Source organism: Eublepharis macularius, chromosome 8 (assembly GCF_028583425.1).
Source record: "Eublepharis macularius isolate TG4126 chromosome 8, MPM_Emac_v1.0, whole genome shotgun sequence".
NCBI lineage: Eukaryota > Metazoa > Chordata > Lepidosauria > Squamata > Eublepharidae > Eublepharis > Eublepharis macularius.
In genome coordinates, this window is record NC_072797.1 from 43,115,156 (window position 1) to 43,130,097 (window position 14,942).

The 14,942-nt window shown below is 41.8% G+C and overlaps 1 protein-coding gene across 3 annotated transcripts; it reads right to left on the reverse strand.

Moving 5' to 3' along the window:
* Positions 1–125: 125 nt before the first annotated feature.
* PTCD2 (pentatricopeptide repeat domain 2) lies at positions 126–14,836 on the reverse strand. 3 transcript variants are annotated; one of them, XM_054986086.1, is made up of 10 exons: positions 14,672–14,836; positions 13,448–13,540; positions 12,208–12,337; positions 11,375–11,492; positions 7,579–7,657; positions 6,897–6,988; positions 5,820–5,933; positions 4,162–4,200; positions 1,662–1,772; positions 126–418 (listed from the first exon to the last, which is right to left on the reverse strand). In XM_054986086.1, exons 1-10 carry the CDS (start codon positions 14,784–14,786, stop codon positions 194–196), a joined length of 1,116 nt encoding a protein of 371 aa, XP_054842061.1. In that variant the 5' UTR covers positions 14,787–14,836; the 3' UTR covers positions 126–193. The 3 variants fall into 3 exon arrangements, with proteins under 3 accessions (XP_054842061.1, XP_054842060.1, XP_054842062.1); XM_054986085.1 differs by having other exon boundaries at positions 4,162–4,236; positions 14,672–14,835; XM_054986087.1 differs by lacking the exons at positions 13,448–13,540; positions 14,672–14,836 and adding an exon at positions 12,626–12,712 and having other exon boundaries at positions 4,162–4,236.
* Positions 14,837–14,942: the final 106 nt, after the last annotated feature.

The window sequence follows — 14,942 nt, forward strand, 5'->3', positions numbered from 1 at the left end:
TTTCTTACAAGATTCCTGCTTTGGAAGTAGCCAGGTCATTTGATTACTTTGGTTGTATAATGATTGCTGGCATGTTTGGGGGGCGGGGAACAGAATTCATACAGGAAAGCAGCTTGAAAACCACATTTATATACAACGGAGACATTTTATTGGGGACAAATCCTATCAGGGGAAATGCAGTCCAAACATGGTTCTACTCAGACAGCAAAGCAGACGGAAGTGGCTTGAATGTCCGCTGGCTCACTTTTTTTTGCTTCAACAGCTGTGTGTAGTGCTTTCTTGTGCGTGGCATCTGGCACAGCAAGTCATCCAGAGTCAGGGAAGTTACCTGTCCTGAGGCTTGCAGCTTGGCAAAGGTTTCTTCAAAGCGGACATAAAGGGTTGGGTCTCCCTGTAGCTTCTCCCTGGCCGTTGTCAGCTGTGAGAAGATCATGGCAAACAGGTCAACCATTATATCAAGTCATCACATTCGACATTCCACACATAAACAGGCTCTGGATCATAAAAGTGTGAGGAAAGGATTCCCTTGAGCTGTGCAAGGGCAAGATATGAAATGGCAAACCAAAACACCTTCCAAAAACCAGTTTCCATTTGCTGCTTGTGCTGCAGGGATTCAGCTGATCCTCAGGATCTTCCTGCTCAAGGGCCAAGTGTTGGAGGAGGTTTTTGAAATAGCATGTTACGAGGATGTGTATCGCTCTACCTTTCCTGTGTACTGACTAGTTAGAATTTACTGGATGAGAATGCAGCAGGCTTATAAGCAGCGGTCCAACTGCTTCCAGGTCAAGATCAGAATCTACCCAGTAGACTGCAAGAGCCTTTAACAACTGTTTAATCGGCCCTCTAAGGTTCATTTTAAAGTCACGTTTCCATTTACAATTACAAGGGAGTAGATCCAGAGGAGTTAGTCGTGTTAGTCTGTAGTAGCAAAATAGCAAAGAGTCCAGTAGCACCTTTAAGACTAACCAACTTTATCGTTGCATAAGCCTTTGAGAGCCTCAGCATGCATCTGATGAAGAGAGCTGTGACTCTTGAAAACTTATGCTACGATGAAGTTGGTTAGTCTTAAAGGTGCTACTGGACTCTTTGCAATTTCAAGGGAGAAATCAGTCAAAACTTAGCAAGCTCACTGGCTCTTTTCATCTGCCTTTCAGTGCAGGTTGAACACTAGGAGGTTAGGTTGGTGGGGTTTATTGGTCCATAGAGAAATACAGCAACCTGGTGGCTAAGCAATATAGCTGACCACACTGCCTGGTTAAAATCGACACATTTGTTCTCAGAATAACATCCCTTCAATCTAGATTGTATGAAGTGAACTCTGAGTGAATCATCTACCGATATGTCATGTAGCATAAAGAGTTGAGGGGGCCTGTTATGTTGATTTATCCTACAGAAGCAGTAAAACTGCAGCAGTGTAGAGACCACCCAAGGAAGTTAAGAAGAAAAACAGCCAACACATTTTCATGTTCTTGCCTGCAACAAAGAGGACTAGGAAATGTCATGTTATACTAAAAGAAAAGGTGGGGGACAGGGTGTATGAGATTTTGCAAGATCCTGGAGCCATCTGATAAAGATAAACACATGAACGGAAAACAGGCCAGACCTTGCTACAAAGAGGGCTTACTTTCATCCACTGGCTTTGGCTAGAACAATGCACTTACCACCTGCATGCAGAATTCATGTCTTTTCACAAACACAGAAGCACGGTCTGAAGCTCTTTCCACTGTCTGTACAAGGCCTTCAAGGTCTCCAGATTTGGCCTGAAGAAGAACCTTCAAACAAAAGCACCACCGGAAGCCAAGTTTTAATAGGACAGTGTGAAAAGGAAACACTTTCACATCCAGCAGATCCAATATACAAAGTGTGGAGAGAAAGAGCACGTACTGAAAATTTTAATAGCTAGAGATGATCCTGTATAAAATCTCACATAATAAAACAGCTGGGAAGAGAGAGGAACCAGGAAAGAAAATAACTTGGAATGGATACTTAGCTGGGAAACATTCAATGTGTAAACGGCGCTGCTATTAAAAAGTCTGCATATATGGGACATGGGCAACATGGGGTACAAGTTGCCAATATTTCTGCCTCAGTGAGTGTGATGATGCTTCAAATACAGAGATTAGAAACACAAGGGGCCCTGGTGGCAAGTTACTAAACAGGAAAAAATGTCATGTATACGGGCTCACATCCCAATCAGTTATTTTTAAGCACTCAAACTAATAAAGTGTGTTATCAAACACTACAAATTTTGTTACTTTGAACTCATATATTCATTATTCCACTTAAAACAAGTAATTGGAATAGTACAGTCTCTTCTATACAGGAAGAAGGTACATTCATTCACAAATTATGTCTCAGATCATAGAACCACTAGACACTTAAAGAATGCTTGTTGCAACTTTTCACTGTTCTTTGGTTTTATGGACTGGGACTACTGTTGTTAATGACTTGTAAAATGCATAATGAATTGTTAAGTAAATTGCAAACTTTTAGTGCTTTGTGGTTCTATGGACTATAGGTGTTAATGTACTTGAAATGTACTATGAATTGTTAAGCATTCTTTAAGTGCCTAGTGGTTCTATGATCTGAGACATAATTTGTGAATGAATTGCTTTACAACTCTTTAGTGACTTATGGTTTGATAGATTGAGACATATTGTGTTGTGAATAACTTTGAAAGTACTACGAAGTGTTAATCTAAATAGATAAAGACACTGGCTCATCAATGCCCTGTCCAAACCCCTGGACCTAGAAACATGAAATTTGGGGAGAACATTCCTTTCATGATGTAAACATCCACTAAGAAGGGATTTTAAGAAATTCGCCCCCTAAGGGTGTAAAAAGGGGTAAAATGTGTTTTCCCAAAGGGATACAGCTTCCTTGTGTGGCTGGCAGGCTGCTGCCTGCTTGCACCCCCGTCCACTGCCAGCTCGGCCACTCTTCCCTGATTGGGCCAGCCTTTCAAGTTCTTTTGCATATGCAGGCTGATTGGGGCTCACAACATTCCGCACCTCATCCCCCCAGAGACAGTTGGAATACGGAGGTCATTTGCATATGCGGCCTGATTGGTCCTCAGCTCCCACATTCTAAACAGTCTGCAGTTGCTATTGGGAGTCATTGAATGTGTCCTGAGGTAAAATGCACCTCCCAGTCTTCCTCTAAAAGTAGTTAAATACCGTAGCGAAGCATGAGTATCAAGCTAGTTGATATATATACCTGTATAGAAGAGATTGTATTATTCCAGTTGTTTTATGTGGAATAATGAATATATGAGTTCAAAGTAACAAAAGTTGTAGTGTTTGATAACATACTTATCAAACATAGTGTTTGAGTGCTTAAAAATTACTTAAATATGGAGATAGCAACCAGAGAAACTAAACTAAAAATGGTCTTCAATAGCAGTCAGAACCAGGGCAGCCAGCATGCAGAAATCCAAGTCATTAAGACCAGGGCTCTGTGCATCTTGCAGAAGGGAATGAGTTTTTATCCCAAGTTCAAGCAACAGCCTTGCTGAGTGCAGTCTGCTTAGTCCCATGCCTTCTATCCATCAAGGTTCTGTTCCTCAATTTCTTCCTACTTTGCCCTTTGCCTTGACTGCTATGCCTCTAGCCTCTCCGTCCTCACCCCCACACTGCTTGCCTATCTTGTGAGGTAGCCTCTCCCTAATTTTCCAGTCCTCATGGTTCTTCCTCGCACCAGGATCTGTATCAGCCAAACTGATTTTTCTGACAGAAGATGGATTGTTACATGTCAATTACTGGTCTGATAATTCCATTACTATGGGATGTTGAGTACTGACTGTCTGAGAACATTCCATGATGTCACGACCCTCTACAAATCTATCTAATTTTCTGCCATCCCATAAAACCCCTGAGCACATTAATATCCTATGTACAACCAGTGTGTCAAAGTATTCACAGTATGAAGGGGTAACTGTTTACATTTCCCCCCCAATGTAGCTCTGTCTGCAGAGCAGTGATTCTAATCCCTTTCAGTATATGTGAGGACAAAAGCAAACAGTGATTTTTTTTTTCAAATTAGTGCAGAATAAAGTAGGACGTTGCATATTCTACAATTGTTCTAGGCAGTGGAGAACAGCCCTTCAATGACTAACCATCTCTTTCCAGACCCAGGATGAGCAGCAAAACCCAACAGACTTACTTTTAGATTACTGCATATTCTGTTTTCTGTATCCTTGATCTGAGAAAAAAGGGAACGGGCTTTTGTGACATCATTCTAGGAAGAAGAAAACATTAATTATCAAAGCATATTCAGAAGAAGACTGTACTTAGTATGAAACGCCTTATACTCATGTCTCCTACCACAGCTTTCTCACCATTGCAAGAGAAGTAACTCTGCAACTTTTAAAGAAATATGTAGCAATTTTGTTTCGATAGCAACTTTATCTCTGCAAACGTCCACTCAGGTCCCTAAACCTGTTCTGCCATCTCTGTTTGTCCACATCTAAGGAACGCATCCAGAGTTTGGGACAACCACATTGCATATATTTACTGCAAGAATGGGGAGGACTAATTTCTGAGATCTCATAGAGTCTATTCTTCAGATGCTAGAGTGGGCATCAAACCAGTCTGACCCCAGCATGAATGATCCAATCCTATAAATAGAGCAGGTATCATCTAAGAGTAAGAGGTTTACTGTGATGTAGGCAGTGAGTTCAGATGCTATGAGATTTCTGATGGGGGGGGGATTAAGAACAGCTTTGTTTCCTGAAGAGATCCCAAGAGAGAGAATGACAGCGATTCTTGCTCTTTCCAGAATGTGCCAGTACAATTTTAAAGAACTGAAAGCGACCAATGAAGACGGTTTAAAGCAGTAGTGGGACCTGCTTTTGAACTTATTCTACAACTGGGATTCACCATGGTAGGTCAAGGCTTGGCCTCATCATGGCAGCTGCCAGCATGAGTCCAGGCGGTATCAGGCACAGGCATTGCCAGTTGCTTCCTGGCACTGGTGCAGGCTGGAATTCAGCTTGGACCTAGCACTTGCAGCTCAGGCGGGAGAGGCAACAGGCAACGACTGTGCCCATCACCTCCCCCTCTGCTGACAGATGGGAACGGGCAGAGCTCTTGCAAATGAATGGGCCACAGAATGAAGGAAGGAACATGACTGCTCTGCCCTCTTGTCTCTTTTCTCCACTGCTGGAAGAGGGAGATTCAGAGGCTTCTCTCCCAGCTCTGGCGTTTCAGTCTGGCAACCTACCTATGAGCGAACAATTACCTAATCCCCATGGTTTGGGAATCACTGGTTTAAGGGGATGTGGCTCATTGGTAAAACACATGCAGAAGAACCTAGGTTCAGCACCCCCCCCCCCCTTGAGTCTTCAGTTAAACAATCTCTGGCAGCAGCTGTTTCTCACCCTAAGACCCTGGAGCGCTGCAGCCAATCAGTCAGTGATGCTGAACTAGACAGATCAATGCCCTGATACAATATAAGATAGCTTTGTATGCTGCAGGGGTCACATGCGACTCATGAGCACTGCTCCATTTGTAACCCTTTGTCTTAATTATCTTTCTTCACATTTTCCAACTGCTGAGTCAGTGAGCCTCTTTGGCAAGTGATTTCCAATCTAAATCACAACCCCTGCAAAACAAAATCTACATCACATGAGCTCCCTCCCCTATCTGTAAAAAGTCAGGTGGAGATGCACCAGTAAACATTTATATAGCCTCAATGTATTTTAACAGTCCCTAGGAATGAGAGCAAAATGGTCACAGTAAAAATAGTACCTGTACTGCATGTTATAGTCCATCTACAGACACTATGACGCAGGTCTCCCCCCCCCCCGCCCCCGCTAGCACCTGTTTCAGAGCAACTGCCACTGCAAAGCAGTACACTCTTCTTGGCATCAGGACTCCTTTGAGTTGCATGTCTTCCAGTAAGGTAGTACAAATCTTGCAAGACTCTGAGCTGTTCTGTGTAACAGAAGAACACATGTGATTACAGTTCACACCACTTCTTGTGAAGACTCACTGGCAAGGGTACTGGGACTGTTCATGTATCATGACTTAGAAATCTGAAATTTTACACTCATGTATGCTGGTTACTAGAACGACCTGAAAAGGGACATTTTTATACTTTCAAAATGGGGCTGAAATGGTTGAGATACTCCCATCCCACCAGAAAGATGAGATCTGGCACACCTGTACTACCCACTGGATACTAGAAATCTCTCAACAGCTCAAGAATGACAATTACTAGAAACGGTTGTCTGAAAATAGAACTTTTAAAAACCTTTTAAACTTTTGATAGAACTTGGTGTATGAACTGGAAGCTGGCATTCTAAGACAAAGCAAGCCAAGTCACTTGCAGCATGGATGCAATGTTGGGTAGCAGAGGTTGTGACCTCAGCAGGCTTGAATTTGGGGGCTGCGGCACTTCCAGTTGCTACTACAAATATATAAGGATGCCTGCAGAATGAGAGTTTAATTTATTAATCAATCTATACTTCCTAAGGACAGCTTCTTATACAGGCTTAAAATACAAAATACAAATTAAAAAAAGGAATAGATTATGATCTCTCACATATGTATGTCCCATTAAGCTGAGTGAGACAGAATTGACCAGGAACTTGCTCTTGCCTATCATATATCACATGCCATTATTGATGATGGTGCAATTGGGGAGAGAGAGGTGTATCAAATATTTCTGCTTAGTCTGAACCCTTTTAAAAAGTTTTATCTAAAGTTTCCTAGCTTCATCAATTACTGTTTGAACCATGTCTTCACTGATTTAGTTGCAATGCAAAACTAATTTATTAAAGTCCTTGAGACCACTGTAACAGAAGGAGATTGTGAAACTTTGGGGTACTAAAGAGGCATTTAAAAAACAAGTTTCTCACTCACAGCAATCTAATAAAACATCTTATACAATATTACCAGTTTGTAGCATATTGCATATGCAAGCATACAGGTGTCTCTACTGAATTTTACGCCTTGTTTCCTCATTTCTAACAGCACGTCCAGAGCACCTGTCAAAAAGACCTTTATTAGTGTTAATTACAAGATCTTGTTATCACATATCTCAACTATCACATATCTCAACTACTAATTAATACCATTTTGGCGGGTGACCTGGAAATAATGATCATTGGCAACGAATAATTTGCAGGTTAAAGGAATACGAAAAGGTGCCTGCTCCCAGTTACACAGAAGTACAATTGTAAATTCAGGGTTATCTGCCACAGACAAATAAGCACCACGGCATCCAGGAAGTGTGGCATATACTTCTGCATAGCTTATAAAGATCCCAAAAGAAAACAGCTGCACAGAGATGGGAAGTTACCAGATACATGTTTTTTTTTAAAAATAAAATAAAGGCTTAATCATATGGCTGCACATCTGATGGAATACAGAGAGTGATTAAAAAGAAAGGGCTTCAATTACATTTACAAAATGAATTACAGCTCTCTCGCACCCAACAGAAATCACAAAATATCTTGCTAAACTAAAAGATCAAAGTTATCTGCATGTTAATTATAGCTTAAAATTACATTCATGTGTATACTGAAGGCAGTTTCATTGTAAAATAATATATTCCTTTTTGACATATGTTACTTACATTCATAACGACTTTTTACAAACAGCAGATCCATCAAAATATTGAATGACGTGCAGTCTGAGAAGAAGCCATGCAGAGCCTGAAGAATATAAATATAATCAGCTGGGAAAAAACACTACAGACATGAGTGACATCAACACCCAAGTAACTGTTCATACGGCAGCCATTGTGTTCTTATAGTGGAGTACCCTTGTGGATCTTGCTAGCAAACCTGGCCAAAAGAGAACACAAGAGGAAGGAAGGGAATTGCAGCCTAGGATAGACATGGGGGTGATATGTAAACACCTAGCTTCTATACATGAAATCAAGTCCTCAGGGCCAGACGAATTGCATCCTAGGCTACTAAAGAAACTTGCTGATGTAATTGTGGAGCCTCTATCTTCTTTGAGAATTCTTGGGAGAAAAGACAAGCTGCCAGAAGATTGGAGGTGGACAAATGTTGTCCCCATCTTCAAGACGGGGGGAAAAGGAGGATCCAGGTTACTATTGACCTGTCAGCTTGACATCCATACCTGGAAAGGTTTTGGAACAAATCATAAAACAGTTAGTCTGTGAGCATTTAGAAAATATAGCTGTGGTTACTCACAGCCTCAAGAACAAGTCACGTCAGACTAACCTTACTTCCTTTTTAAAAAAAGATAATACTTTGGTGGATCAGGGGAATGCTGTGGACATAGTTTATCTTGATTTCAGTAAGTCTTTTGATAAGGTTTTGCACGATATTCTTGATGATAATTTGGTAAAATGTGGTTTGGATCATACTAGTCTTAGGCAGTTTTGCAACTGCTTAATAGATCGCACCAGAGAGTGCTTGTAAATGGTTCCTCATCCTTTTGGAGAGGAGTGACAAGTGGGGTGCCTCAGAGATCTGTCCTTGGCCCTGCGTTGCTCAACATCTTTATAAATGACTTGGATGAAGGAATAGAGGGATTCTCATTAAATTTACAGATGCTACTAAATTGGAATGATTGCAAATCCAGTAGAAGACAGAATCAAGATTCAAGGTGATCTTGACAGGGTGGGAAAGTGAGCTAAAACTAACAAAAATGAATTTCAACAGAGATAAATGTAAAGTTCTGCATTTAGATAGGAAAAATCAAAGGCATAATTATAGGATGGGGAGACTTGCCTTGGCAGTAGTACATGTGAAAAGGATCTAGGAGTCTTAGTAGATCATAAACTGAACATGAGTCAGCAGTGTGACATGGTAGCTAAAGAGGCAAATTCAATTTTAGGCTATATCAATAGGAGTATTGTGTCCAGATCACATGAAATGATGGTATCGTTTTACTCTGCTCTGGTTAGACCTCAGAGTACTGTATTCAGTTCTGGGCTCCAAAATTTAAGAAGGATGTTGACAAGCTGGAATCTGTCCAAAGGTGGGCAACAAAGATGGTGAGGGATCTGGAGGTCAAGTCCTATGAGGAAAGGTGCTGAGTAAGTTTAGCCTGGAGTGGAGGTGACTAAGAAGTGATATGATAGTCCTCTTCAAGTATTTGAAGGGCTGTAACTATGGTTGCCAGGTCCCCTTACCCTCCTAACAGGAGGGGGAGTGTGGAAACAGTATTTACCTTTTAGTTGCTCCTTCCGTGTAAAGTGCATGCATGCTCCTGAGGCGGCACAACGACAGCACTTCTGAGAAGTGTTGTCATCGCGCCGCCCCGGGAGTGCACGCATGCTTCACAGTGGGCCAATTGGGGCCCTTGATTTCACCTGTTTGGAGTGCAAATTGGCCCACTGTGAAGTCCAGCGGCACCATAGAGACCAACAAGATTTTCAGAGTATAAACTTTTGAGAGCTCCCTTCTTCAGAGCTCCCTTCCCAGAGCTCCCTTCCCAGAGCTCCCTTCTTCAGACATGAGTCCTTGGCAGATGCTGGGCTCGCCTTCTTTGGAGGTATTTAAGAAGAGACTAGATGGCTACCTAACATCTATGATGATTCTGTGACTCAATATGATTGGGAGAGGGAGGCATGAAGGGATGAGCTGGTGTGAGGCTCTTGTGACTGTTTCTTACATTCTCAGGGTAATGCCAATCGCCACTTGGGGGTCAGGAATTTTTCTCCAGGTCATATTTGCTGGGGCTCCTGGTGGATTTTTGCTTTCATCTTGGCATAGAGCAGGGGTCACTGAGGGAGGTGACGGAGCAGATAGCTGTGAATTTCCTGCACTGTGCACAGGGTTGGACTGGATGACCCTTGAGGTCCCTTCCAGATCTATTTTTCTATATTTCTAGAATCCAGGCACTAAAATTTCAGTCTAAGATCTGTGGTATTCTATAAAGACTCACACAAAAAAAGAGCATGGAATCCAGAGAGACTTCCATTGTGACCTCAAAGAGTTCCTTCCCACCTTTAGAATAGCAAAAAGGGGTTATAGTGTAGGGCTGAGCTGGTGCAGCGTCAAAAATGATAGAGGGCGTCAACTGCTGCTACTGAGCATGCTCAGTTGCACTAAGCTGCAAAATCTGACAATTGGTTGTTTTCGTTGCTGCAGTGGTTCTATAATGAGAGTAGTGGATTTCTACCCCCTGCCTCACCCACCTTTTCTCCTGCCCAGGAACTAGAGCAGCTGCTGCTTCTATCCTCATTCTCCAGGTGTCTTTAAACACAGTAAGCCACATCTGCCCGACAGGGCTTCCTAAGCTCACACACATACTTTGCCATGTTTAAAGAAACCTGCAGAATCAGAAGGGGAAGATCATCAGCAAAGATGGTGTGCTAGCAGCCTCAAGTGGCTCCTTCTGTAGAGCTGTCACAGGTGGGGATCCTGAAAGACCACAAAGCGTACATGGAACCCCATGCATGGCCTTCTGGACCCTCATCTTATTCTTCAGTTTAATGAGACAGGTACATTGTTATATTTGTCTAACATTCTTAAAAGAGTACTACTAATCAGGACCATGAAAGGAAAATCACCTTTTTAAGTATGGGAAAGACTGGTATGTGAAACTGGCTGTTGTCTGAGGTGTCTGTTGCAGAAATTGCTGTTTTTTCTATAGAAGAACTTGTATGATGGCACATACAAGTCATTTATGTCACACTTATGAGATATCAATGATTAATTTGTCTTATGTTGGGATACTGATCTGAAGAACCAATACGTGCGCAAGAAGAGAGAGCCGTGAGTGCAGCACAAACTGCTCTGAGATCTTGGCAGGATAGTGGACTCCAACACACGTCTATCTTTGATCCAAGACTTATATATGTTAAATAACCCAGAGACTGACTGTTATCCCTAAATAATTAATCCAAACCCTAATGCAACACAAGCAAAGCAGCACAACCACCATGGAAAAATAAATTCCCACCATGTTAGCCAACAAGGCATGTGCCACACTGATTTGAGGACTATGTCCCAACCAAACGAGATGCAAAGAGTTTTACATAAGGGGATTCTGTATCCCTACAAGGCCATTTCAAATAAGGAAAACTATGCCAAGTAGGAAGGAGCTTAAAACTTCCTCATCTTCCCACACCAAGGTCCCAATCTGGATCAGCCCCATCCCACCCCTGGAGCCTACAATGCAAAAGTGGTAAAAAAAACCCAGAGGAAAGTCCATTCACAGAACTTGCAGCACTGCATCTGGCCCTTAACTTCACCAAGATATTTTTCTGTTCTAGGAGGAATGGCAATTGTGTAGCCCTCACATTTATCAAAGCCCTTGCAATCTTGCATAACCACACTTCATTTTAAAGAGGTTTGCACAGGGAAAAGTTCCAGTGGGCAGTACCTCTTATTTAAAATAAAGAAGAAAGGGATGAAAACACAGTTCTGAAATTCTTATGAACTTCTTACCTGGTCTTTGATGAGTTCTACAGCAGACGCTTCAAGGTCCAATTCATAACACAGTCTCATAAAGATAGGGCCAAATTTAAACTCTCCGAAGGCCACATTTTTGTTTTCTGCATGGTACCTGAGTGGAAGATATTGGGGAGGGGGGGGGGTGATTTATTTTTAAAAGATCAGGACTATGAAAGGAAAAAAACAAACACCAAAATGAGACCCACCAAGGAGATGGGAAACTACATACATAAGAAGGTACATGCCAATTTTTTTCTGCTTGTACAGAAAAACCAGGGAGTTCAACCAGGGAAATATGAACACAGAAAATATGTTATTTTCCAGAAATAGCCTCACTGTCTGTCACTGACTTAAGCATGGCCAGTCTTTGAAGACAGCATAGGCCTTTCTATCCTTCTTATTATTTTGTGTTTCGTGGTATTTCCATACAGCAGACCTCATAGAAAAGACCTAATTTCACAATGAATGCATTTTCTCAAGCATACAATGTTCTTTTTTTAAAAACTTGAATCTGAATAATTTCTTGGCTGAGTCAACCGAAACAAAATCATTTACTTAGCTTTATGAAAAAATTGTATTTCCCTCAGAGCAAAGACATGACAAGATGCCAATCCCAGAGAGGTAAACAAAAGCAACATTTTACTTTATTTAACTCTAAATGCCTTTGACTGACAACTCAAAGCAAAAATTTCCCAACGGTAAAATAATTAGGGCTGCTCTCTTAAAAGATGTGAATGTTTTCTACTAGCTGTCACATGGTCCGCGATACATTAGAATAAAGCCAACACACAAATGAAAGAGTACAATATTATTTTAATGAATTTTACCTGTATATAACCTTCTTGGCTACTTCCACATCACTTTCTGTCTGGCACAAATGCAGCAACATTTTCAATTCATCTTTGAGAATCAACCTATTTTTCATTAGCTTTTCTTCAACAGTACTAAAATATGTATCTGAAATTTAATAGACTGTGATCAGAATTTTAAAAGATTAAATTTGGCCAGTCAACACAGCATCATAGCCAGGACCTTAGGAACAGCATTTTGGGCCTGGGTAGGTGAGAAAGTCACATTCTTTAGACAGAAGTCCTTCCACCCATAGAAATGCTCTGCTGGCTCCATGCCAGTAGCTGGACAATAGCAGTCATACTTGTATGGAGGGAGGCCTGGAGTTTGGAGACACCCCCCCTGCTCTTTGCACAACTGAGCAGCACTTAGTGCAAATCCCTCTGTGCAGCACACCTGACTCTGTCTGCTCCACCTTCAACATGCATGATTGTGGCCTCCTCCTGGTTAAATCCACAGTAGGACAGGAACAATCTCCCAAATTCCATCTGCTTTTCTGTAAGAAACAGCCAGGCTCCACCTTGTTTTGTTGTGAATAAAAGACATGCTAAATTTTGTTCTTCCCTTCTGCATGAAAGTAAGGAAACAAGAACACTACTGTCACAGAAGGGGGTCTCAGCATTATTATTGCCTGCAATTATTCATCACTGAGGTGACAGCACTATGTGGGTGCAGAAGAGGGGCTAACCCAGTATGCTCTGGGACTGATCTTCCCTGACTACAATTAACTGTGCTGAGGTAGGAAAACGTTCACAGTTTTCAAATACTGTATCACCTATGAATGGATTGAAACCCACCCCCAGCAATTTTTTTGGAAGTTGAACAAAATGCAGCCTCATTGTTGCTGAAATGTTATTATATTATTGAATAAGTGTTTAGTTAGTGCCATTATATATCTGTAACACAGAGATATTGTCTCTTTTAATAATAATATATTAAGCATTTCTTCCACAATTTGTTTTCTTCCTCTGATCTATCCAGGTGGGTACAACTAGGAGATAAGATATCAGAAGCAGAGAACTGGGCTTCAGCAAATAAGGAACTTCTTTTGCCAAGGGGAAAGGCAAAGAGGTCTTGGTTAGATACTCCAGAATTAAATAATTGACCCTTTACAATATTTTTTTAAAGTTAACACTTCAAATGGACTCACAATTAGAACAGCAATCTCCACAAAACGAATTTGTGAACTGTTGATGGGGAGATGCCCAAAGTGAATACCTTTTTCACCATGTAGTTGACATCCAATTACCAACTTCTGCTGCTGAAATTCATGTAATCTCAGAACCTCTTCTGTTAATAAATAACGTTTTGCTAGAAAACAGAATAGTAAAAGGGAAACACTTTCACAAAAACTTCTTCAAATGCATAAAGTCTTCAGGTCAGTCCGAAATTCCAATGTTCTGAGCTTTCATTACTTTCTGTTCCAGTGTCTGATAGTGATAATAGTTATGAAGCAATTATCCTTTTGCATCTATAGACTGACATGGCTCCGAATCTGGAATTGTACTCAGAAGTAAATTCCACTTTATTCTAATCTATGACATACTCTTAGCTAAGAATACATAGGATCTTACATGTTTCCTGAAGGAAAGTATACTCAAATGCATCATAGTTACTATTTTCTTCATAGAGACGTGATGGACTACCGGTCAAATGGGCTACAAACAAGGTTCTCTTGGAATCAGTCACTGGAATGTTTGACTGGACAGGGGGAAACACAGGATCAAACCCCAACACGTCATGAAGTACACTTGTGCCAATCATTTTGTCTCAGTTTAAACTACTTCACAGAAGTTTTGTGAGGATAAAATGGAGGATTAAAAAGTAATAAATTCAAGATAAACACCTGGGTTTCTGGATAACCTGTGTCCAAAAACCGAAATAGAATAAAAATCCAGTTTACTTGCACTTAAACAGATGTGATCCTAGGGGAATCCCCAGGATTTTTTTTTTTAAAAAAAAAAGAGAGAGAAAAGAAATCTCTCAGGAAGCCTTCTGTATGAAAATCATACGCTCTACAGAGTTATGGCCCTTTGAAAAGGTCTGCAGGCAGCTGCATTTATTTTATTTATATTCAGTAGTAGGTATGCCACGTTCTCTCGATTACTGCGTTTGCATTCGTCCTTTTAACCTTCTCCTTTCTGCTCGATTAAAAGCTCCATGGAACCCCAAAGAAAAAGAATGTGTGCAGAAGAAGCTGTCACCTAACGCTCCGTATGGGCAAAATCAGGAAGGAACATCTGACAGTGAGCCCTAAGAGAGGAGCAGCTCCCTCAATTTCGGGACTACAAGCCCCAAGAGGCTTCACTCTGCTCAGCCTAAACAGCTGCTATCGGGAGGCAGCAAGGCATGACGGGAGATGCAGTTCTTCGCTGTAGCGACTGTAGCCCCAGCCTGTGCAAGCGGTGCTCCCCTTTCCCCCGCCGCATAGCCCTTCCATACCTCCTTGCGGGCATTTCCAACAACTAGGCGCGGCAGCAAGCGGTACGCGCAGCGCTGAACGTTTGATTGCCTCCCGCAGGAGCCGATTGGAACCTCCGACAACCACAGTAGCCATTCTGCTCCGGAGCGTACCAAGAGCAGACAGGAAGGGAATAAGGCTGCGAAGGGGCCGCCCACATCGTGCTGTCGTCTTTGTGCGAAGGACTGTTGGTGAGGAGGAGGAGGAGGAGCGTGAGCGGGGCGGGCGGATTTCTCTTTTCTCCCCCGACCC